This window comes from Bos javanicus, chromosome 15 (assembly GCF_032452875.1).
Source record: "Bos javanicus breed banteng chromosome 15, ARS-OSU_banteng_1.0, whole genome shotgun sequence".
NCBI lineage: Eukaryota > Metazoa > Chordata > Mammalia > Artiodactyla > Bovidae > Bos > Bos javanicus.
In genome coordinates, this window is record NC_083882.1 from 78,762,533 (window position 1) to 78,788,927 (window position 26,395).

The 26,395-nt window shown below is 39.0% G+C and overlaps 2 protein-coding genes across 2 annotated transcripts; both read left to right on the forward strand.

Moving 5' to 3' along the window:
• The first annotated feature begins 7,042 nt into the window (after nt 1-7,042).
• Nucleotides 7,043-7,972, forward strand: LOC133261056 (olfactory receptor 4C6-like). Its single transcript, XM_061439638.1, has one exon. It carries the CDS (start codon nt 7,043-7,045, stop codon nt 7,970-7,972), a length of 930 nt encoding a protein of 309 aa, XP_061295622.1.
• A 16,555-nt stretch (nt 7,973-24,527) lies between these two features.
• On the forward strand, nt 24,528-25,466 carry LOC133261432 (olfactory receptor 4C15-like). The gene has a single exon (XM_061439913.1). The coding sequence runs from the start codon at nt 24,531-24,533 to the stop codon at nt 25,464-25,466; it is 936 nt and encodes a 311-aa protein (XP_061295897.1). The 5' UTR covers nt 24,528-24,530.
• Nucleotides 25,467-26,395: the final 929 nt, after the last annotated feature.

A 26,395-nucleotide genomic window follows, 5' to 3' on the forward strand; every position in this document is an offset into this window, starting at 1 on the left:
ATTTATATATATATATATAATTCATATTAAATTTGCATATATGTATATATGTGTGTGTGTGTGTGTGTATATATATATATATATATATATATATATATATATATAGTAAAACACAGATGTTTATTTCTGAGGAGCTCTGCCTATAAGTGTGGGGTCAGCATTGGTCCTGAGGGTGAAGCAAATGGTTGTTCAGGGTTGAAGCCCCCTGCCTCTGGAGTCATTTCAAGAAAGCATTAATTTTTGTATCTACAATGATATACTAATTTCTATCCAAAACTATGCTGCTGTATATAATTACATGTCTATTCCTCTTTCAAGGAAAGTAAGTGAAGGAAGGAAGACTTACGGACAGAAACAATCCTTTTAACGTCCTTCATTAGAGACAGTCTGTTGATGATGCCTGTGCTCGGGCATGAGTTTTCTAAGAAACACAGGACACTGTTGCTCCTTAAAAATGATGACCCAGAGGCTCTCCCTAAATACCTTGCTATCGCTTCCTGTTATCCGAGATTTTATTGAATAAATCATTAAGCTCCATGAGAAATTCAGACACAAGAAACACATATCAACTTAGACTTGGCTTCTTGGGTTCATATCCGGGCTTTCTTAATTACTGACTGTATACCCTTAAGCAAATTAATCATTTGGCTTTATCTCAGTCATACAATGTGTCTCCTCATAGTTAGATGTGAGGACTAAGTGAGAAAACATACATTAAGTAATAGCAAAATATCTGATATGTAGAATATACTAAATAATTTATTATTAGTTTGATTAGGATATGTGTATAGATGATGGCTCAGTGATAAAGAATCTGCCTGTAATGCAAGAGACGCAGGAGACACAGCTTCTGTCCCTGCATCGGGAAGATCCCCTGGAGGAGGGCATGGCAACCCACTCCAGTATTCTTGCCTAGAGGATCCCATGGACAGAAGAGCTGGCTGGCTACAGTCCATAGAGTCACAAAGAGTTGGACATGACTAAAGTGACTTAGCATGCATAGATCATATATCTCTATATAGATATTATATCGCTTTGATTTGGGCTTCTCTAGTGGCTCAAGGGTAGAGTCTGCTTGACAATACAGGAGACGTGGTTTTGATTCCTGGGTTGGGACAATCCCTTGCAGGAGGAAATGGCAACCCACTACAGTATTCTTGCCTGGCAAACTCCATGGATAGAGGAGCCTGGTGGGCTATACAGTCTTTGGGATCACAGAAGAGTTGAACACAAATGAATGAATTAGTTCACAGGCACACAGCACAGCTTTAACTCTGGGAACTAACATTTGTTGTTTATATCACCAATGAGATTCTAAGACTGAATGATTAAGCAAATTCAAATCAAAATGAGATGATTTTCTGCATCATTATTTTTAATATATTCAAGGTTCCTAATATTTAGTGATGGCAAAGCTGTGGGGAAAATTAGTTTTTAATACACTATTTTGGGGGAATAAAAGATACTTCAGGATTTTGAGAGCAATGCTACAGAATCTGTCAAATGTAAATGTATGTATATTTTTTGTTTTGATGATGACATATATTTCTCCAACAGAAATAAGTGAAGATGTCTGTAACTGGTGTTCATTGTGTATCTACATGTAAGGTAAAATATTAAAACTGAAATAAATTTCAAGCAAAAATGGACTAAAGGAATTATATTGTAACAATGAAATGGAATAATATGTAACAATTAAAATCAAGGAAAATTCATCTATATTGACAGATAATGCTCACACAAGCTGTAATTAGTATTTCAAGTGAATTATTTTATTTTATATATGTTAATATAGAGTAAAGCACATCAATGATGATATATATACCAAATACAAATGCATATCTTAGGAGCATTTACTAAACTGTTAATAGAGGATCAAATGAGTGAGTGCTTATGGTTGAGAGAGGGTTTTTTACTTTAACCTTTCTATCTATCTATCTATTTAAGCTATCCCTCATGGGGCATGTCTTGCTTTTACAATTTATGAAAATAAATTATTTAATTACAAATATTCTACTTTTGGCTAAAAGAGTGTTTTAGGAAACAAGTTGCTTTTGAAGGTTTCTTTTAAAGTCAGTTCAGAAACATATCTTATTAAGTGTTCAGGAGTAACTGATACCCTTTTAGTCAATTTCGTATTTAATAGACCCAGGTGATGTTAGTTGTAAAGAATCAGCTTGCCAATGAAGGAGACCTAAGAGATGCAGCTTCGATCCCTGGGTTGGGAAGATCTCCTGGAGAAGGGAATGGCTACCCAATCCAGTATCCTGGCCTATATAATTCCATGGACTGTATAGTATATTTTCTTTTATTATAAATAAATTGATTTGGAAATTTTGATATTTCTTTAAAATTTATCTTTTTAAAAATATGATGGAACTGGTTAAATGTTTATTAAGAAAGACCTTCAATTTTTGCTGCATCATTTTTTTATTTCATAAACATTAATCTTTTTTTTAATTTAGCTAAATAAGGAGATAAATGAATTACTTCTGATATGCAAGCTATATAGAAACATGTAACAAATATCCAGAATAACAGGTGAGGGAGATTTGGGAGATGATGTGAGTCTGAAAGATGAGTGTAATAGATTAGTTTAACAAATGACATGAACATGGGAAGGGGAGGCCAGGAGCTTATGGGAATGGAAGATAATCATAATGAATATTTGGATAGTGCTCTCCAAACATTCTCATGTCTCTTACTTCCTTTGAGTTTCATGACAGTTTTGTGAGACAGGGTGTAAAATTTGAAGAAGGGCTGTGGTCAGTGAGCTGAGGTATCAACTTAATCACATAGGCATCAAGAGGCTTTGAGCTGGTGCACTGGGACGACCTAGAGGGATGGTACTGGGAGGGAGGGGGGAGGGGGGTTCAGGATGGGGAACACATGTATACCTGTGGCAGATTCATATTGATGTATGGCAAAACCAATACAATATTGTAAAGTAATTAACCTCCAATTAAAATAAATTTATATTAAAAAAAGACGCTTTGAACAAGTTATATACACTAATTCCAGTTGAACTATTTCAAATCCTAAAACTATTTCAAATCACTTGTGAAAGTGATGCACTCAATATGTCAGCAAATTTGGAAAACTCAGCAGTGGCCACAGGACTGGACCAAAGGTCAGTTTTCATTCCAATCCCAAAGAAAGGTGATGCCAAAGAATGTTCAAACTACTGCACAGTTGCTCTCATCTCACACGCTAGTAAAGTAATGCTCAAAATTCTCCAAGCCAGGCTTCAATAATATGTGAACTGTGAACTTCCAGATGTTCAAGCTGGATTTAGAAAAGGCAGAGGACCAGAAATCAAATTGCCAACATCCACTGGATCATCGAAAAAGCAAGAGAGTTCCAGAAAAACATCTACTTATTCTTTTGACTATACCAAACTCTTTGGCTGTGTGGATCACAACAAACTGTGGGAAATTCTGAAAGAGATGAGAATGCCAGACCACCTAACCTGCCTCTGAGAAATCTTTATGCAGGTCAAGAAGCAACAGTTAGAACTGGACATGGAACAATAGACTGGTTCCAAATAGGGAAAAGAATATGTCAAGGCTGTATATTGTCACTCTACTTATTTAACTTATATACAAAGTATGTCATGAGAAATGCTCGGCTGGATGAAGCACAAGCTGGAATCAAGATTGCCAGAAAATATATCAATAACCTCAGATATGCAGATGAAACCACCCTTATAGCAGAAAGTGAAGAAGAACTAAAGAGCCTCTCAATGAAAGTGAAAGAGAAGAGTGAAAAAGTTGGCTTAAAGCTCAACATTCAGAAAACTAAGATCATGGCATCTGGTCCCATCACTTCATGGCAAATAGATGGGCAAACAGTGGAAACAGTGGCTGACTTTATTTTTCTGGGCTCCAAAGTCACTGCAGATTGTGACTGAAGCCATGAAATTAAAAGACACTTACTCCTTGGAAGGAAAGTTATGACTAACCTAGATAGCATATTCAAAAGCAGAGACATTACTTTACAAACTGTGCCAACAAAGTTTCGTCTAGTCAAGGATATAGTTTTTCCTGTAGTCATGTATGGATGTGAGAGTTGGACTGTGAAGAAGGCTGAGCGCTGAAGAATTGATGCTTTTGAACTGTGGTGTTGGAGAAGACTCTTGAGAGTCCCTTGGACTGCAAGGAGATCCAACCAGTCCATTCTGAAGGAGATCAGCCCTGGGATTTCTTTGGAAGGAATGATGCTAAAGCTGGAAAGTCCAGTACTTTGGCCACCTCATGTGAAGAGTTGACTCATTGGAAAAGACTCTGATGCTGGGAGGGATTGGGAGAAAGAGAAGAAGGGGATGACAGAGGATGAGATGGCTGGATGGCATCACTGGCTCGATGGACGTAAGTCTCAGTGAACTCCGGGAGTTGGTGATGGACAGGGAGGCCTGGCGTGCTGTGATTCATGGGGTTGCAAAGAGTCAGACACAACTGAGCGACTGATCTGATCTGAACACTTAATGACTTGAACTGTTGTTTCATTGTTTTATTTTTACAGGATTTATAGGTTGTGTAGTCAGTAAATGTCTTGACTGCAGTGGACAATTGTTTTGTTCATTCTTGACCCCATGGATTTAATGCACTGTACAAAACACAATCAAATGTGTTCTGACAGTTAGGTATGGGCTTTATGGCAGTGAGAGGGAATTGTAGAAAAAGATGAGGTTGACTACTTTGATTGAGGGTCTTGAATTTCAAAATAGGAAGCTGATATGTGAACTAGTAGTCAATATATATTAAAATAGAAGGGCATTGTTATCTTAGTGTAGTATATTTTGTTTTAGAATATTTGAAGCCATGAGATAGTTCAGAGGAAATATTACTTAGAAGTGTAAACATTTAATGTAGATAGGAGGCGAGCTGCTGTGTTTGAAGGGAACAGAGTCTCTATGCTGGCTCCTCTGAACCCCAGTTCTCTAATAACCTGCCAGAGCTACCTCATTCTCTAGATGAGAAAACTGAGGCCCAGATAGTGAACAATGTAACAACATAACCTAGGAGTGAGAGGGACAACCTGGAATAAAACCCAGCTTTCCTGATTTCCAAGAACAGGTCCTTTCTACTTCATTTGTGCTATTAAAATTTTTTGAAGTTCTTAGACTGGAGATGAGAGTGATTGAAGCTAATCTACATTGTATATTTGCAAAGAGTGTCCTGAAAGTTGTATAATTTTGCTTAGTAAGAGGGTAATCCTAAGAGTGGGTCTTAGGTGCTTACAGGAGTCTCAGAGACTTTGTAGTTTGCATCCCCATTTAAAGGAATCATCTCTAAGAGAGGTCCCCCAAGATAGCCTCTGCTTAAGTATGCCTTGCAAAGAGACCTTGGCTAATGAAGCACTTGTCGTACCATCTCATCATTCAACTGTGGTAACAATTGCATTTAGTCAATGGAGGCCACTATTCATTTCTTTAGTGGTATAAGGCAAAGACTATGAATTTGTGTTTTAAAATGAGATGACATGGATTTGTAATTTCTGCTGTGTTTAACTGAGATGCTCAATGTGTCTAAACCTCCATTTCCTCATCCTCAAGATGAAATCTGTGACAGTACCTTGTTCCAAGTGATATGAAAATAAATGTAATAATGCAAATAGCAAACAAAACACCTTGCTGTCACATAGTGAGTGCAAAATAGATTAGTTGCTTTGTTAATATTTGTATTACTCTTCAGAATCTTTGGCTTTATCTGGGTGCACCCCTTCAGAAGAAAAAAATGGAAGAAAGGGTTTATGTTCCCTCGGGCTTGTCTGCTGGGATTAGGCTGCCCAAGTTGAATCTGGGTCTTCCTGGAGCAAAGAAAGATTTAAGCTTTTGTTTTCTTTAATAAGCATTTTTGGAAAATAATTAGAATCTTGGGAGGTAAGTAAAGGTTATAAATCATGGTTTCAGGATTATATTTATAATAAAAACATATTCTTCATTGTAGTCTCATCATTAATTAATTATTGAATTTTATTGTAGAATTATTGAATAAGATAAGCACAGGAAGTATAAATTTGCCTCTCTGTATTGTCATGATGTGGAAATTATTGAATTTTCAGTATCTCTTTCATATTGAGTACTCAACATTATACTAAAAGGAGCAATATAGGTTGTTGTTGGTATTGATTTTGATGCAGGAAAACCTGGACTTGAACTTGGCTTCAATGTTTATTATCTTTGGGAACTTGCTGTCATTTTTTCACCCATTTTTGCCTCAGCATCTTATCTCTAAAATGAAGAAAATGCTTCATGGGATAGTCTAGTGCCCGATACACAAGAGAGATTTATCAAATAGTCATGGTATGCAATAATAATCCAATCTGATAGGAAGAAATGCAGATACAAAGAGTATAGTTCTTAATAAGTGGAGAGCCTTTGGGATATGACCTACCTGCTTTGCAGGCTCTTCAACTAGAACATTCTAGTAATCAATAAGCATATGAAACAAATGGGCTGAAATAGAATGTTCTGAGGTTACCAGGTATGTCCAGTGATACATTAAGGTCAGCTTCCTAGCTTGAGGTTCCTAAAAGGCAGCAGCTGAGAGGACTTGTGTGTTGGTAGTTCATTTTGGAAAAGAAAATGAAGGCAGTGAATGGGGGAGAGTGAAACAGGGGAGGAGCAAATCTGAATCTTAGATTGTGCTAGGCTGGTTACCTTTTATCCACTGGCTTTTATCGACTGGTGATCTAGGATTTCCTAAAGGTATGTTAGTTCTCCATATCACCACATGGTTGATGTCCCAGGGTGATGAAGCAGGGTCTTCTAAGTGTCTCAAGCAGCAAGTGTCAGAAAAGCAAGAGATACACCGGTGAGAGGTGTTATACAGGGAATGACAAGGATCAAGGTGTTATCAGGATCCAATTGTTTGTAGCTAGTTGCTGTACTGATGGCTGAAGGAAAAGGTAAGTCAAGAGGGTGTGAGAGAGAGTCCAAAAAAAAAAAAAAAATCCAAAATTCATAATAATTGCTAATTTGGAATCATATTCTTTTATAGATTTTCCAGCTAAGAGGTAAGCTTACATCAGCCCATAGTAAATGGGGAATCCCAACAATGTGACGGAATTCATTCTTTTGGGCATTGCAAAGAATCCAGAGCTGCGGAAAATACTCTCTGCAGTGTTTCTCATCATGTATGTGTCCACCATTTTGGGAAACCTCCTCATTGTGGTAACTGTGGTCACAAGTCAGAGTCTGAGATCACCCATGTATTTTTTCCTTATGTCCTTCTCTCTCACGGATGTCACCTACTCTTCTGTCATTGCCCCCAAGATGATTGTGGACTCCCTCTCTGAGAGCACTGCCATCTCCCTCAAAGCCTGCATGGCCCAGCTCTTCATTGACCACTTCTTCGGTGGAGTGGGCATCATCCTTCTCATCGTGATGGCCTATGACTGCTATGTGGCCATCTGTAAGCCCCTGCACTACATGACCATCATGAGGCCTCGGATGTGCTGCTTACTACTGGGAGGGTCATGGGTGGGGGCATTTACCCATGCGACAGTACAGCTTCTCTTCATGTATCAAATTCCCTTCTGTGGCCCTAACGTCATTGATCATTTTATGTGTGATTTGTTTCCGTTGCTGAAACTGGCCTGCATGGACACCCGCATCCTGGGTCTTTTAGTTATCCTCAACAGTGGGGTGATGTGTATGGCCATCTTCTTCATCCTCGTCACCTCCTATGTGGTCATCCTCTGCTCCCTGAAGTCCTGTAGCTCTGAAGGGCAGCGTAAAGCCCTCTCCACCTGTGGCTCCCACCTCACGGTGGTCTTCATGTTCTTTGTGCCTTGTATTTTCTTGTACGTGAGGCCTGTGGTCACCTATCCCATAGACAAGGCGATGGCTGTGTCCTTTACCATCGTTGCACCCATGTTAAATCCCCTGATCTACACCTTGAGGAACATGGAGGTGAAAAATGCCATGAGGAAACTGTGGATGAAACAAGGGGCCTTGTGTGGTCATTAGCTTACATGCTAAGAGCAATTCTTTCTTACAAGGACAATGTGCTTTTACCCTCCCGTTCATTCAGATCTACTGAGGATACAGTAGTCGCTGGCGTCATTTAATTGTGCAAATTAGTCTGTAATCCTGTTACTCCCCCCTTTCCAGTGCAGTGCGTGCTCCATTCCTTTTCTCACAAGGTTCCACCCACTTTCTCTTTCTCTCTCTACATTTTTCTCCTGCCTTTTGAATAATTCAAGCCTTTTCTAGTTTATGGCTTTTGCTTTTCTTACACTGCTTACTCTTGAAATTCTCTTGCCCAGAGTTCTTCTCTGGCACTTTTTTTTTTCTTCTTCTTTCAGATGAACTGTCATCTCCTTAGATGTTTTCCCTGATGACTTTCTTCTAGGTAACTCTTTAACTCTTCATCTGATGATATCCTTAGTATCAATGTCAGAAACAAACTTCAGCAATTATTTCTTGGCTTTTGTTTTCTCTTTTCCCTCCAACAAATTTGTAATCCCTATAAGGTCAGAGATTGTATTTATTACTTCATGCTGTGCTTAATAAATATTGTTGAGTGAATTTAAGTCTAAAAGTAACTTGTTTTTTCTTAATACAAATTAATACCAAAAAGTAAGGGTGTATATATATGTATGTATGTATATATATATATATATATATATATATATATATATATGAAATATAGGAGTTAGAATTATCTGATTTCATGTTTCCAAGTGTCTTTTCCAGAGATGGTTGGAAGCAAGTACAATCTCAGATTCGTACTATACTTAGTAGTTTATTATTTAATAAGGACTACAGCACTGCCAAAATTCTCTGCTACTGTTATTTCTCCTTTAAAGAGGCAGAATAAGAATCACTTACACCGGGAGTCAACATACTTCAGAATCTAGTGCATCTAGTTATGCCGTTTATGAGAAAAAAGTAACTCCATAGAGACCTAATTTTTCTTTAACTATGGGAAATTTTTTCTTGCTGTTACATCATAGAGTTGGATTTGAAAATCCAAATGACATTTATTTTCCTCCAGATTTTGCTTTGCCTGTCACTAAAGAGATACTGGGAGAAGGCAATGGCACCCCACTCCAGTACTCTTGCCTGGAAAATCCCATGGACAGAGGAGCCTAGTAGGCTGCAGTCCATCGGGTTGCTAGGAGTTCGACACGACTGAGTGACTTCACTGTCACTTTTCACTTTCATACATTGGAGAAGGAAATGGCAACCCACTCCAGTGTTCTTGCCTGGAGAATTCCAGGGATGGGGGAGTCTGGTGGGCTGCCATCTCTGGGGTCGCACAGAGTTGGACATGACTGAAGCGATTTAGCAGCAATAGCAGCAGCAGCAGAGAGATACTGATCCTTTTTAAACTGCCTCCCTCACCTAGCATATGGGAAATCTAAACCTGTATGCAGGTCAGGAAGCAATGGTTAGAACTGGACATGGAACAGCAGACTGGTTCCAAATAGGAAAAGGAGTACGTCAAGGCTGTATATTGTCAGCCTGCTTATTTGACTTATATGCAGAGTACATCATGAGAAACGCTGGGCTAGAGGAAGCACAAGCTGGAATCAAGATTGCGGGGAGAAATATCAATAACCTCAGATATGCAGATGACACCACTGTTATGGCAGAAGGTGAAGAAGAGCTAAAGAGCCTCTTGATGAAAGTGAAAGAGGAGAGTGAAAAAGTTGACCTAAAGCTCAACAATCAGAAAACGAAGATCATGGCATCTGGTCCCATCACTTCATGGCAAATAGATGGGTAAACAGTGGAAACAGTGGCTGACTTTATTTACTTGGGCTCCAAAATCACTGCAGATGGTGACTGCAGCCATGAAATTAAAAGACACTTCTTGGTAGGAAAGCTATGACCACATTAGACAGCATATTAAAAACAGATACATTACTTTGTCAACAAAGGTCTATCTAATCAAGGCTCTGGTTTTACTAGTAGTCATGTATGGATGTGAGAGTTGGACTGTAAACAAAGCTGAGCACCAAAGAATTGACACTTTTGAAGTGTGGTGTTGGAGAAGACTCTTGAGAGTCCCTTGGATTGCAAGGCAATCCAACCAGTCCATCCTAAAGGAGATCATTCCTGGGTGTTCATTGGAAGGGCTGATGTTGAAGCTGAAACTCCAATATTTTGGCCACCTGATATGAAGAGCTGACTCATTTGAAAAGACCCTGACGCTGGGAAAGATTGAAGGCAGGAGGAGAAGGGGACAATAGAGGATAAGATGTTTGGATGGCATCACCAATTCAATGGACATAAGTTTGGGTGAACTCCAGGAATTGGTGATGGACAGGGAGGCCTGGCATGCTGTTGTTCATGGGGTTGCAAAGAGTCGGACATGACTTGGCGACTGAACTGAACTGAAGATAATCAGTTGACAGGAGGGAATGTGATGCAAGGTGAGATGTGAAAATTAAACAGATTTCTTCTGATGAAGAAATCTGTTATTTTTTGACTTCTAAGTTCAAAAATAATTATCGGCATCAGAATAATTTTGATTAGAAGAATAATTAAAAATCAAATCCTTCATGTGTTTATGGATATTTCAGCAATTTGGCATCAAGCATCTTTGCACACAGGCTTCCCAGACGGTGCTAGTGGTGAAAAACACGCCTGCCAATGCAGAGGATATAAGAGACGCTAGTTCGAACCCTGGGTTGGGAAGATCCCCTGGTGGAAGGCAAGGCAACCTACTCCAGTGTTCTTGCCTGGTGGGCTCCACAAGGTCGTAAAGAGGAGGACATGACTGAAGCAACTTTGTATGCACACACGCATCTTTGCACAGAGGGTCCATTTGATTTTTGCTAAAGTGAAAGTGGAGAGTGAAAAAGTTGGCTTAAAGCTCAACATTCAGAAAACGAAAATCATGGCATCCAGTCCCATCACTTCATGGGAAATAGATGGGGAAACAGTGGAAACAGTGTCAGACTTCATTTTTCTGGGCTCCAAAATCACTGCAGATGGTGACTGCAGCCATGAAATTAAAAGACACTTACTCCTTAGAAGAAAAGTTATGACCAACCTAGATAGCATATTCAAAAGCAGAGACATTACTTTGCCAACAAAGGTCTGTCTAGTCAAGGCTATGGTTTTTCCTGTGGTCATGTATGGATGTGAGAGTTGGACTGTGAAGAAAGCTGAGTGCTGAAGAATTGATGCTTTTGAAGTGTTGTGTTGGAGAAGACTCTTGAGAGTCCCTTGGACTGCAAGGAGATGCAACCAGTCCATTCTGAAGGAGATCAGCCCTGGGATTTCTTTGGAAGGAATGATGCTAAAGCTGAAACTCCAGTACTTTGGCCACCTCATGCGAAGAGTTGACTCATTGGAAGACTCTGATGCTGGGAGGGATTGGGGGCAGGAGGAGAAGGGGACGACAGAAGATGTGATGGCTGGATGGCATCACTGACTTGATGCATGTTAGTTTGAGTGAACCTCTGGAATTGGTGATGAACAGGGAGGCCTGGCGTGCTGCAATTCATGGGGTCGCAAAGAGTTGGACACGACTGAGGGACTGAACTGAACTTACTCTTAAAAATGCATTCATTATCTGTGCTCTTATGCAAAGCAATCAACCTCTTTATTGTACTCTCGACGTTCTTTCTTTCTTGTTTGCATGAGGGAATTGGTCTAAAAATAGCTTCTATATCTATTTTATCGACATTTCACTATCTACTTGATAATTTTACATCAGCAAGGAAGCAAATCTGTTACACTCTTCATCTTTCACATAAAATCTTCTATTGATTCCTTTTCCTTCATCAGTTACTCTTTCATTTGATTCTCTCCTCTTTCTTACAAAACACTTATTGAACACTTCTCTCCCATTTCCTTCATTCTGTTCTGTTTAAACCCTTTCAGCCACACTTCAGTTAAATTTGTCTTTTCTGGGTCACCAGTGCCCTCTATGTTATTCAACATAACTCTCATCACTCACTTCTCATCTTATAAAATCCACCAGCAGTGTTTCATCCCATCTTTCTTGGCACACTTTCTTTGAGCAATGATTCTTTGAGGTTGAGACCTGGAAATCCAAATTCCTCCATGGTATTTCCACCTGAATGACTAATAGATTCCTTAAACTGGCCCCAATGACAAAGCATATTTTCATGGAAATTGATATGACAATTCTAAACTTATATGCATATGTGCCTGTCTTTAAATAAGCTTGGTGACAGAAGAAGAGAAGAATAGGAAAACTAGATAGGAAACTAGATTTACTAGTTGTTAGAACATATCACAAAGCTTTAGTTGGTAAATTAGTTGCTATATTCCCATGAATAAACAATCCTAAAGAACAGAAGAAATGATTCAGACTTGAGTTCTCTATATTTGTAGATTTAAAATAAATGCTATAATTTAATTAATTACTGATCAGGATGAAATTTTAATCTGTCAGGAAGCATGGACTACTGGACAAATTCTGAAAGACTCATCAGTTCAGTTCAGTTGCTCAGTCATGTCTGACTCTTTGCGACCCCATCAATTGCAGCACGCCAGGCCTCCCTGTCCATCACCATCTTCCGGAGTTCACTCAAACTCATGTCCATCGAGTAAGTGATGCCATCCAGCCATCTCATCCTCTGCCATCCCTTTCTCCTCCTGCCCCCAATCCCTCCCAGCATCAGTCTTTTCCAATGAGTCAACTCTTCGCATGAGGTGGCCAAAGTACTGGAGTTTCAGCTTTAGCATCATTCCTTCCAAAGAAATCCCAGGGCTGATCTCCTTCAGAATGGACTGGTTGCATCTCCTTGCAGTCCAAGGGACTCTCAAGAGTCTTCTCCAACACCACACTTCAAAAGCATCAATTCTTCAGCGCTCAGCTTTCTTCACAGTCCAACTCTCACATCCATACATGACCACAGGAAAAACCATAGCCTTGACTAGACGGACCTTTGTTGGCAAAGTAATGTCTCTGCTTTTGAATATGCTATCTAGGTTGGTCATAACTTTTCTTCTAAGGAGTAAGTGTCTTTTAATTTCATGGGTACAGTAATGCAGTGATTTTGGAGCCCAGAAAAATAAAGTCTGACACTGTTTCCACTGTTTCCCCATCTATTTCCCATGAAGTGATGGGACCGGATTCCATGATCTTCGTTTTCTGAATGTTGAGCTTTAAGCCAACTTTTTCACTCTCCTCTTTCACCTTCATCAAAAGGCTTTTTAGTTCCTCTTCACTTTCTGCCATAAGGGTGGTGACATCTGCATATCTGACGTTGTTGATATTTCTCCCGGCAATTTTGATTCCAGCTTGTGCTTCCTCCAGCCCAGCATTTCTCATGATATACTCTGCATATAAGTTAAATAAGCAGGGTGACAATATACAGCCTTCACATACTCCTTTTCCTATTTGGAACCAGTCTGTTGTTCCATGTCCAGTTCTAACTGTTGCTTCCTGATCTGCATACAGGTTACTCAAGAGGCAGGTCAGGTGGTCTGGTACTCCCATTTCTTTCAGAATTTTCCACAGTTTATTGTGATCTACACAGTCAAAGGCTTTGGCATAGTCAATAAAGCAGAAATAGATGTTTTTCTGGAACTCTCTTGCTTTTTCCATGATCCAGTGGATGTTGGCAATTTGAGGTCTGGTTCATCTGCCTTTTCTAAAACCAGCTTGAACATCAGGAAGTTCATGGTTCATGTACTGCTGAAGCCTGGCTTGGAGAATTTTGAGCATTACTTTACTAGCGTCTGAGATGAGTGCAATCATTTGGTAGTTTGAGCATTCTTTGGCATTGCCTTTCTTTGGGACTGGAATAAAAACTGACCTTTTCCTGTCCTGTGGCCACTGCTGAGTTTTTCAAATTTGCTGGCATATTGAGTGCAGCCCTTTCACAGCATCATGTTTTAGGATTTGAAATAGCTCCACTGGAATTCCATCACCTCCACTAGCTTTGTTCATAGAGATGCTTTCTAAGGCCCACTTGACTTCACATTCCAGGATGTCTGGCTCTAGATCAATGATCACACCATCATGATTATCTTGGTCATGAAGATCTTTTTTGTACAGTTCTTCTTTGTATTCTTGCCACCTCTTCTTAATATCTTCTGCTGCTCTTAGGTCCATACCATTTCTGTCTTTTATAGAGCCCATCTTTGCATGAAATGTTCCCTTGGTATCTCTAATTTTATTGAAGAGATCTCTAGTCTTTCCTATTCTCTTGTTTTCCTCTATTTCTTTGCATTGATCGCTGAGGAAGGCTTTCTTATCTCTCCTTGTTATTCTTTGGAACTCTGAATTCAGATACTTATATCTTTCCTTTTCTCCTTTGCTTTTCACTTCTCTTCTTTTCACAGCTATTTGTAAGGCCTCCTTAGACAGCCATTTTGCTTTTTTTTCATTTCTTTTCCATGGGGATGGTCTTGATTCCTGTCTCCTGTACAATGTCATGAAGCTCCGTCCATAGTCCATCAGGCAGTCCATCTATCAGATCTAGTCCCTTAAATCTATTTCTCACTTTCACTGTATAATCATAAGGGATTTGATTTAGGTCATACTTGAATGGTCTTAGTGGTTTTCCCTACTTTCTTCGATTTCAGTCTGAATTTGGAGTTCATGGTCTGAGCCAGAGTCAGCTCCCGGTCTTGTTTTTGCTGACTGTATAGAGCTTCTCCATCTTTGCCTGCAAAGAATATAATCAATCTGAGATCGGTGTTGAACTTCTGGTGCTGTTCATGTGTAGAGTCTTGACTTGTGTTGTTGGAAGAGAGTGTTTGCTATGACCAGTGAGTTCTCTTGGCAAAACTCTATTAGCCCTTGCCCTGCTTCATTCTGTATTCCAAGGCCAAATTTGCCTGTTACTTCAGGTGTTTCTTGACTTCCTACTTTTGCATTCCAGTCCCCTATAACGAAAAGGACATCTTTTTTGGGTGTTAATCTAAAAGGTCTTGTAAGTCTTCATAGAACCGTTCAACTTCAGCTTCTTCAGCGTTACTGGTTGGGGCATAGACTTGGATTACTGTGATATTGAATGGTTTGCCTTGGAAATGAACAGAGATCATTTTGTCGTTTTTGAGTTGCATCCAAGTACTGCATTTTGGACTCTTGTTGACCATGATGGCTACTCCATTTCTTCTAAGGGATTCGTGCTTGCAGTAGTAGATATAATGGTCATCTGAGTTAAATTCACCCATTCCAGTCCATTTTAGTTCGCTGATTCCTAGAATGTCGACGTTCACTCTTGCCATCTCCTTTTTGACCACTTCCAATTTGCCTTGATTCATGGACCTGACATTCTAGATTCCTGTGCAATATTGCTCTTTACAGCATTGGACCTTGCTTCTATCACCAGTCACACCCACAACTGTGTATTGTTTTTGCTTTGGCTCCATCCCTTCATTCTTTCTGGAGGTATTTTTCCACTGATCTCCAGTAGCATATTGGGCACCTACTGATCTAGGAAGTTCGTCTTTCAATATCCTATCATTTTGCCTTTTCATACTGTTCATGGGGTTCTCAAGGCAAGAATACTGAAATGGTTTGCCATTCCCTTCTCCAGTGGAATACATTCTGTCAGACCTCTCCCATGACCCGCCCGTCTTGGATGGCCCCACAGGGCATGGCTTAGCTTCATTGAGTTAGACAAGGCTGTGGTCCATGTCATTAGATTGACTAGTTTTCCGTGAGTATGGTTTCAGTGTGTCTGCCCTCTGATGCCCTCTTGCAACACCTACCATCTTACTTGGGTTTCTCCTACCTTGGACATGGGGTATCTCTTCACTAATGCCCCAGCAAAGTGCCGCCGGTGCTCCTTACCTTGGACGAGGGGTATCTCCTCACCACGGCCCCTCCTGACCTTGAACGTGGAGTAGCTCCTCTAGGCCCTTCTGCGCCCGTGCAGCCACTGCTCCTTGGACCTGGCGTAGCTCCTCCTGGCTGCCACCCGGGGCCTCGGGCAGACTGTAGCTCCTCTCCGACGTTCCTGTGCCGTTGCAGCCTGGCGCTTTCGGCCACTGCCCCTGACCTCGGACGTGGGGTAGCTCCTCTCGGCTGCGCTTGTGTGCCGTTGCAGCTGCCTGCGCTTGTGAAAGAGCCATATTGTCACTTAACTCACCTCCACATCATCCTCTCATTTCACACACTCTTTGTTCTTTTTGCTCCTTGTGTCCTTCCCTCTTTTCTGATTTGTAAGGTTTCTCTGAATTTACTGTTTCTATAACATACCTGTTACATTATCTGCCTTACCCCATCATCACAATATTTCTTATCCCACTCACTCACTCTAGCTGAAGCAAATAATAGAGGATTAAGTAAATCAGGACTTGCAATAAAATAGAAGATGCTACATGTGTTTTGAAGTAGGAACCAGGGTTCCAGGATTAATTGTTGGAGTCCAGCTGTTGAGTCATAATTTTAAAATATCCCCTCTAGGAGTGTGGTCCATGTCAGATGGCTATTCCATGTCAGGAAAAGCATCTAAAATTTCATTGAAAGTATAATAACGCTTGTCCCTTAATACCATGTGCAAGTGAAGTCAAGGCAATTACAAATATTTACCTTTCTGATGAATCACTTCAATACTGTTACTTTCTGGGGAGGATGACTAAACATTAAAAATAGGTAGAATACAAGAGTGTATAGAGGGGCACATTCATTGGTATAGACTCTCTGCAGGGACCTCATGAGCTAAGCCCTGATTTTTCCCTCCAGCTTCAATTGCAATGCAACATTCCATCAGAGTAAACAAACTGTCAATCTTTCTTTAAAAAAAAAAAAAAGAAAGAAAGAAAAGAGAAATTTTTCTTTAAGGTCTGGAAATTGTACTTTTAATTTTAAAATTATGGCATATCAAGACCACGTACTGAGAGAAGAAAAGCAGATTCTGGGTTAATGTATAGATTTTTGCATGAAAAACAATCACACATGAAAGTTGTTACTCTTCAGTAAGCATGACTGTTGCTCTAGTCCCCCACACAGTACCTGCCTTTGTGGACTGATGCTATGCCTTATCCCAGAACTCATCTTTTGCATTTAGTAAATAAAGAGACATTTCACCACAGTCTGCAAAGGGACTATGTTCTGTCTTAATTTATACAGTTTTCTCTTTCTGAATATGAAGGGAATTGAAAGCACCTACAAATAGAAGCCCAGGAGAAGCTAAAAAAAAACAAAAACAAAAAAAACTAACTGTTTGGGGTCAGACAATTTTTACAAACACTTGAGCAAGTCAAACTATAAATAACTGTGTCCTAGAAAATTATAATGATGGGAAATTTCCATACCCTGAGGGAAACTGAGATTCAATTCTAAGGTTCATGACCTCTCAGGGAAACCTCTTTAAATTCCACTTACAGGTCAAGGATGAAACTTTTTCTTCTTTATGTTTTCATTGATCCCATGGTGAAGACAGTGTTTGAGAATCCATAGGGAAATTTCTTTACCACATCTACCAGAATTGCAACATCTCTCTTTCTTAGATATAGAAGTAAGACTTAGAAATTTTATATTTCACATTTTGACCGGCTGTTGAATGAATTTTTCTCCATAGAGAGAAGGATATTACCATTACCAGAATTTTCAAGAGACTGACACATGGCGAGATTTATAATTCACATTTTTGCATATTCACAGGTGATTTAAAATTGTGATGTGTATGTAAAATCATGGGTGTTGTGATGCAGGCTAGTTTAAGCAAGCTGTGGTCTATCACTTGCTTGTGTACATTTGGGCCAGTTCTATAAATCTTTTTGCCCTCAGAATGTTTATTTTTAATGGAAATTATATGTTTACAAGGCCAAAGGATTTGGAAACAAATAAAATAATACATGTGGAATTAATTAGATAGGAGTTGAAATAAATTAAGTGTTGAATATATAGCAGCTGTTTGAATACAAACATTTTTGGAGGGTTATGTGTTCCTATTCAAGTCTAATAAAATTAGAGCTATCATCAGTTTTTTATCTTCAAGTTAAATCCAAATAACTATACAATGCAACATCTGAGTATTTTTGTTAGAGCTAGTCGATAGCATTTTATTTACTGTTTCTTGATATGTTATCATTTATCATTATTGTTTCTTAATTTGTTATCATTTAATTATTCTTTCTTTATATGTTATATTTATCATTCATTTACCCCTCATCCTAGTGTTTTAGATTAAAAAAAAAAGTGGACTACATAATGCCTATGTAGAACGAAGGTGATTTATTTAGAGAACTATTGATATGTAGTACAGTAGTTAATCTCCTACAAAAAGCACTAAAGAATGGCCTAAGAAAGGACATGAAGGGTAATAGTGTCTTATTCAACTGATAGAGCAGAGTCTTTTTTTTTTTTTTTTAAAGCAGAGCCTTCTGATTTTAAATTTGCTCATTTAATTTTCTCTATGTACACTTGATGTCATAAATAGCATTAAATTCCTGCTGCAGAATTGTTCAAGAATATTTAAATGGCTGAAGTTACTAACTGCCTTAGTGCTGGTAGTTGTGGCTTTTTCTCTCTCTTAATATGAACTAAATAACTAAGAAAACAGAAAGAAAAAGGCTCAGGCATCCGTCAGGAAGGACACAGGTAGGAACAGTGAAAGGTTATTTTTCTAAATTCCCAAAATAGTAAGAGTATACAAGTTGAGACTTTTAGAGAAATCAGCAGAGCAATATTGAGGGGAGAATAAAAGATCTGAAATCTGAAAAGAACACATTTCTCAGGCCATAAAGGAAAAGAATATGCTTAAATAGATGAAAAACTAAACTATTATTGTTAGAGTAAATAACAATGCTGGATAAAAATGCAGCGGATTCAAGGAATTTAACTGGGAAGGTAATTAGAATGGGTTTTTAATCTATTATTTTAATGTTAAACTATAATTAGAAAACATGGCATATAATGACATCCTTATTACTAATTTCTCATATAATTTTGAATATTGCATTTATTTCACAATGCTATTATATAAACTATTATAAAATAGTAATATCAGCTTTAAATTAGACATAGAAATTTCTATATTATTTTCAGAATGATCAATGCTAGAATAATGTTGCTGCCAAATGAATGGGAAGAAAACAGTGAGTAATCGTAAGAGTCAGGAGGCAAAATTTCCAGGGTCCAGGTCAGAGAAGGCAGTGGCACCCCACTCCAGTACTCTTGCCTGGAAAATCCCATGGACGGAGGAGCCTGGTAGGCTGCAGTCCATGGGGTCGCTAAGAGTCAGACACGACTGAGCGACTTCACTTTCACTTTCCACTTTCATGCATTGGAGAAGGAAATGGCAACCCACTCCACTGTTCTTGCCTGGAGAATCGCAGGGACGGGGGAGCCTGGTGGGCTGCCGTCTATGGGGTCGCAGAGTTGGACACGACTGAAATGACTTAGCAGCAGCAGCAGCAGCAGGTCTAAAAGACGGTTCAGAGCCCTCAGTTCATGGTGGGAAGGGCCCTCAGCAATCTTCTGTGCATCTCCAGCGTCTGAAGAATATGGCTCTCAGGGAAGGGAAGTCCGTGAGGTATTTTCTCAGAAATATGAACAGAACAAGCTGTTTCCAAGAAAAACGTATGAAAGGAAAATTGATAGGGAGGGCTAGGCCTATGATTTGGCTATCTGTAGATTCTTTACACCAGGAAAATACTTACAGTACAAGATTCTATGTTATGTTAGCATGTTGGTTCAACCAGTACAATTAATTACATTGGATAAGTAATAAAATTATCCTCAAACATCATCTTTTCCTGAACAAATATTTAGATAATAAATAATACGATGTTGTGGTGTTTAAAATTGATTTTTAATGTTAATTTTTATTTATTATATCAAAATGCATGTTGAAAATAAAGTCTCCACTATCTTCATACATTATTAATGAATAAGGTTGCTACAATTTTTCTTTTAACATGCTATAAAAATTCTTCACCAAGTATGTCCTTATGTTATTAATTAGCATTTTATTCATAGCATGTTTTGTTATTAATTTATAGTAGACTGAGTTGCATAAGCATTTTATTCAACATTTTAGATATCTGATTTTTTTTATAAATGAAATATCATCTTCCATAAAACTTACATCACTTTATTTCACTCTTAGAATAATTTTTAGGGTTGGGGTTACGTGTATAAAAAATATAGCTATTTTTATGACTCTAAAACTATTTGCTAAAACATTTTCCAATTAGATAAAATGAATGAAGCTGTTTCATTGCAATTTAGAGGTCATCATTTTTTAAAAACCTGACTTAGAAACCTATTTTATTCTTATGATAGATTCTTCAGTGCACTTTGTATGTGTAAGCACTATTAAAAAATAAAGCTTATATCAATATTCTACATCTTCCTGTTGAATTATACATTACAAAGCAGTTCATAGTAGCTGTCTTATTTGACTCTCACAGGTCAACAGCTTGAACAAATGGTACTGTATTTTATCAGAGCGGACTCAGAAGTTTCGTGGTTTCTTCAGTGATACATGACTGTAAATCTGTAGCTTCTAGATTTTTTATATTGGAAACTGAACAATTATTATATTATTGTAATTAACTTTTCATTTTGGGATAATTTTAGATTAATAGAAAAGTTGCCAAGATAATACAGAGTTTCTGTCTACTCCTCAATTATTTTCCCTTAATAATTATCATCTAACATTACTAGTAGTATATTTGTCAAAACTGTGGAATGAACACTGATTATATTACTCTTAAAGAAGCACAAGATTTTAATCATGTTTCACTAACTTTTCCACTTGGATCACTTTTCTGTTCTAGGGGTCAATCCAGGACAACACAGTGCATTTAATTACCTTTTAAATAATTTATAATTGTAAGCCTTGTGATCATAAACTCTGAGGACACTGTCCTCTCCATTGCCTAAGTATTAACAGTAGTTTTGGAAATTCCTTTTATCTAAAAAAAAGAGCAGTTTGATTTGTTCATATTTAATGAGCATTTGATTCTAAAACAGTATTTCTTAGAAACTTCCCAAATTAGGGAAGTACAGAGCCTAAGAATTACTTGTTAGATTAATACAGAGCCTTGCTCTTTCTCTCCACTGTTCGTATTATTTGATTTTCTTTGTACAATGACAGTACCTGAAAAAGAATTGGACACCTGAGGATCTGGGCTTCTTACGTGATGCTAATGGTAAAGATACCTGCCTGCCAATCCAGGAGACAGAAGAGATGCATGTTTGATCCCTGGGTCAGGAAGATCCCCTGGAGAAGGGCAGGTAATCCATTCCAGTATTCTTGCCTGGAGAATCCCATGGACAGAGGGCCCTGGCAGGCTACAGTCCATAAGGTCACAAAGAGCCGGACATAACTGAAGCAACTTAACACCCACACACGCACGCATGAGGGTCTGAAGACTATAAAATTGTATTCAGGGATTATTAAAGACTTAAAAGTGTTGCAAATGTAAATGATAACATATCTTCATTGTGGTAACCAATACAACAATTTTATATTTGTGAATATGTGAAAGGATGAGTAAAGATATTTGTAAGCCTAGATCATGGTAAAGCAGGAATTAGGAGTAAAAGGACTGTCACTTTGGCTCTGTGTCAAAGGCTCTGGGAGCTTGTTCGCAGTTATGGCACTTTTCTCCAGTGCATCTAACTGCATTAATGGTTTTATCAATATCAATATCGCCTTATCTGATTCTTCCAAGAACCTTATCAATAAGTATTGTTGTTATACACAATTACAGAATAGAATCTGAGCTCTTGAGATTTTTAAGTAACTTTTCTCATCACATAATATACCTTAGTACAAGAGCTTGGATTTGAACCTAGGTCTCTATGAATCTGAACCTGATGTCTTTATTTCATTTCATTGTCTCTGCGTATATTGATAGTCTTTACTCTTTAATATCGGAGAAGGAAATGGCACCCCACTCCAGTACTCTTGCCTGGAAAATCCCATGGACGGAGGAACCTGGTGGGCTGCAAGTCCATGGGGTCGCGAAGAGTCGGACACGACAGAGCGACTTCCCTTTCACTTTTCACTTTCATGCATTGGAGAAGGAAATGGCAACCCACTCCAGTGTCTTGCTTGGAGAACCCCAGGGATGGGGGAGCCTGGTGGGCTGCCGTCTATGGGGTCGCACAGAGTCGAACACGACTGAAGTGACTTAGCAGCAGCAACTCTTTAATACACAGTCATTAACTGATCCAATGATCTTATAAGGTTTGTTTCATGTTCCTGTTTGCTTGATGACACAGCTGAATATGGAGTTCAGAGTACAGGCCCTGTTTAGGAATGTCTTGTACCCTGGAACGGAGAAGGCAATGGCACCCTACTCCAGTACTCTTGCCTGGAAAATCCCATGGACGGAGGAGCCTGGAGAGCTGCAGTCCATGGGGTCACTAAGAGTTGGACAACGGCTGAGTGACTTCACTTTCACTTTTCACTTTCATGCATTGGAGAAGGAAATGGCAACCCACTCCAGCGTTCTTGCCTGGAGAATCCCAGGGACGGAGGAACCTGGTGGGCTACCGTCTATGGGGTCGCACAGAGTCGGACACGACTGAAGCGACTTAGCGGCGGCGGCAGTACCCCGGAAACAATTTATTTTAAAGTAAGTAAAAAGATGTGTTGTATACACATCTGTACATTTGCTAGTTTTATTCATATTTTCAATCATTTTTGTTAGCTGTCAGTGTCATTCATAAAAATCAACTCATTTTTAATTCTTTCAGAAAGCCCAATTATTCTTCTACTTCCTTATTTAACAAGCATAGATAGTATGTATATGTACACACACACACACACACACACACACACACACTCACTTGGCACTTGACTGATTAACTTCTCATATGTACAAGGAAGGACACAATCATATTTCCCTGGTTGTTTAGCAGTAAAGAATCCACCTGCTAATGCAGGAGACACGGGTTCAATCCCTGCATCAGGAAGATCCCCTGGAGAAGGAAATGACAACCCACTCCAGGGTTCTTGTCTGGGAAATCCTATGAACGGAGGAGCCTGACAGGCTACAGTCCATGTGGTCACAAAGAGTCAGACATGACTGAGCGACTAAACAACAACAGAGGACACAGTCATTCTTCAAAGCTGTCTTGCTATAAGAAATGAAGTCAAAGCTGGAGTAATATCTGGATGACTAATGGAAAAGCTTTCTGTGGGTAAGCTGTTCGGCTTTTTAAGTGACAGAAGAGTCACTAGAATCAGTAAGGGCATTTTATCATAAGCCAGCAATTTCACATTTTCCAATTTGACCCTCATTATAATTGTATGAAATCAGTAGGGAAGTTATATGTGAATCTCCCTACGTTACAGTAAGGCATATACATTTGAAACAGACACACACTTGTGAGTACTGCTTGATCTGATTGGGCCAGCTTGAATAAATACTTAACAATGAATAAAGCCTCAGGCTCTGGCTATAGTCAACATTCTGTTTGTATTCCTTACCCATGTGGTTACTGTCAGTTTGTATCTGTAAATAATTCGGCCATTACCTTCTGATTCTACATCATTGGCTCTGTGTCCTTCATCAGGAAACATCAGTCAAACATGAACAAAGATATCAGGTTATAACCTCTACAGTGAATGGAGACTCTAGAGAAACCCCTCCTGCTCTGAAGCTCTTGCTAGAAAAATTTTTGCTTCTTTCCCCGTAGAGTCATTCACTTCCATGTTGGAGTCAGAGGTTCTGGGTTAAAACTCCAGAGCCAGCATCTGTTATTTCTTTAATTTTATCTCTTTAAGCACAGGCTTCCTACCAGTAAAACTGGGTAATGCAATCTGACATGGACTGTTTCCTAGTCACTTAACTCTGAACATTGCTTCCTTGCATTATTTAACAGTCATCATAACAGTACATATTAGTAGGTATTGCTTATTTTTGTCAGCTTCTATTCTTGTTAAAAAATGAATGAAAAGAAAGCCAACTTAACACACAGATATTTATTATGCATTAGTCTACAGCAAGGTGTGTTCGCAATGATCATTCTTTCATTTCTTTTTTTTTTTTTGAAGAATGAATTAGTTGATTTTGAAGTCTCAATTTTTTTTTTAATTTTAAAGAAATAACTGGGAGTATAGCCATGATCCAAGCACTTCTTCAGTTTTGTCTTATTTCTCCTACTATCTGAAGATAAGGAAGTCACCTGATCACGGATGACACGCAACCCCTCCCTTCTCCCACCCATGCACATGGCAGGCATGACCAATAAACTGCTCTTTTCCTTTCCTCAGATCATGGATGTGGCTTCAGAACTCTTCTCACAATTCCCTCCAGGAAACCAGTACTATTAACATATGACCAGAGTTGGCAGTTGAGATAACAACCATTTCTTATCTCCACCCCAGGTGGATACCTACCCTTCTTCAACATTGAAGCTCTATCTTAAAACATTTAACAATTTATCTAAACTTCAATTCTTCCTGGTATCCCCCTACCACCTTCAACAAATTTCTAGCTTTGTGTTCTCAATGAAGAAGCAAGCACAAGACCATAAGTCAATTTTTCACATGGAGGCACCGATTTGTTGATGACTATAATGACTCTCAAAACTGGTCTGAGACACATTTGTCTTTCTTCTAACTGTAGATTCTACATGCTCACTGTGGTACCGCTCACCTTTTCCTTGGAAATTATGCAAAACCAAAGCCTTATTACTGAGTTTGTCCTCCTGGGGCTATCACAGAATCCAACCATGCAGAAAATAATATTTGTTGTATTTTTGTTCATTTACATTGCAACCGTCGGGGGCAACTTGCTAATTGTGGTGACCATCAGTAGCAGCCCAGCACTCTGGGGCTCCCCCATGTACTTCTTCTTGGCTTTTCTGTCCTTCCTGGATGCATGCTTCTCCTCTGTCATTGTCCCAAAGATGATTGTAGACTCTCTCCTTTGGAGGAAAACCATTTCTTTTGAAGGCTGCATGACCCAGCTCTTTGCTGAGCACTTCTTTGCTGGGGTGGAGGTGATTGTCCTCAGTGCCATGGCCTACGACCGCTATGTGGCCATCTGCAAGCCCTTGCATTATTCTTCTATCATGAACCATAGACTCTGTGTCCTTCTGATGGCAGTTGCCTGGACAGGAGGCTTCATTCATTCCATGATACAGATTCTCTTCATTTTCCAGCTGCCCTTCTGTGGCTCCAACATCATTGATCATTTCATGTGTGACTTGTACCCACTGCTGGAGCTTGCCTGCACTGACACTCACATCTTTGGCCTCTTGGTAGTCACCAACAGTGGGTTTTTTGGCATCTTAATCTTCTCCTTGTTGCTTATCTCCTATGGGGTCATCCTGTTGTCTCTGAGAACCCATAGCTCTGAAGGGCAGCAGAAAGCCCTCTCCACCTGCGGATCTCACATTGCTGTTGTGATTTTGTTCTTTATCCCATGCATATTTATGTATGTACGACCTCCATATTCTTTCTCCTTTGACAAAATGGTAGCCATATTTTACACCATCCTAACTCCCTTATTCAATCCTTTGATTTACACTTTCAGGAATAAAGAAGTGAAAAGTGCCATGAGGAAAGTGTGGGACAGGATGATTATGGTTTCTAAGGAAAAATAAAACATTTAAAGTTGAGTAAAAAATTCAAATTTTCTACTCAGACAAAAATTTTTTATGGATGAACATTGTTTGACCAGGGATAAAGTAAGGTAATATTATAAAAGATAATATAAGTTTCAGGAACTAATTTAGTTTTCATTCTTAGATCACTTATGAACTCTGATTTGGAAATTCAATGTCCTCAAATGAAAATTAAGAAAACTTGAATTTTATGCTTACTTAATCTTGGCTAAATCTACTTTCTCTAAGATGTTTGCTCTCCTTCCCACTCTATGCCTTTCTATATCCCAACCCCGACTCGTCTTTCCCTGGCACCTGCTCACTCCTCTCTCCTGTTCTGGCTACATTAGTTTGCTTCTTGCTACTCATTTGATATTTTGGAAAATATTTCTGGAGGGAAGACAAAATTGTATTAGAGATTAGGTTTTACATATATAAATATATATATATATATATATATATCAATGAACTTTTTGCCCAACCTAGTGTATCTGCTGTACAACTGAAAATAACAAAACAGAGTTGATTCTAAATCAACTCTACCTAAAAAAATAAATAAACAATAGAAAGAAAAACATTAACATATTAATGTTTCAGATTTGCCAAAGAACTGTAATTATTGCTGACATTAGCCCTTTGATATTGATGATAAACATACTTCACGCTTTGAAAGTGAAAGTGATGTCACTCAGTCATGTCCAAATCTTTTGTGACCCCATGGACTGTAGCCTACCAGGCTCCTCTGTCCATGGGATTTTCCAGGCAAGGGTACTGGAGTGGCTTGCCATTTCCTTCTCCAGGGGATCTTCCCAACCCAGGGATAGAACCCTGCTCTCCTGCATTGCAGGCAGATGCTTTACCATCTGAGCCACCAGGGAAACCTGTTCACACTTTGATATAACACAAACAAGAGTAGTTAGCCACACATA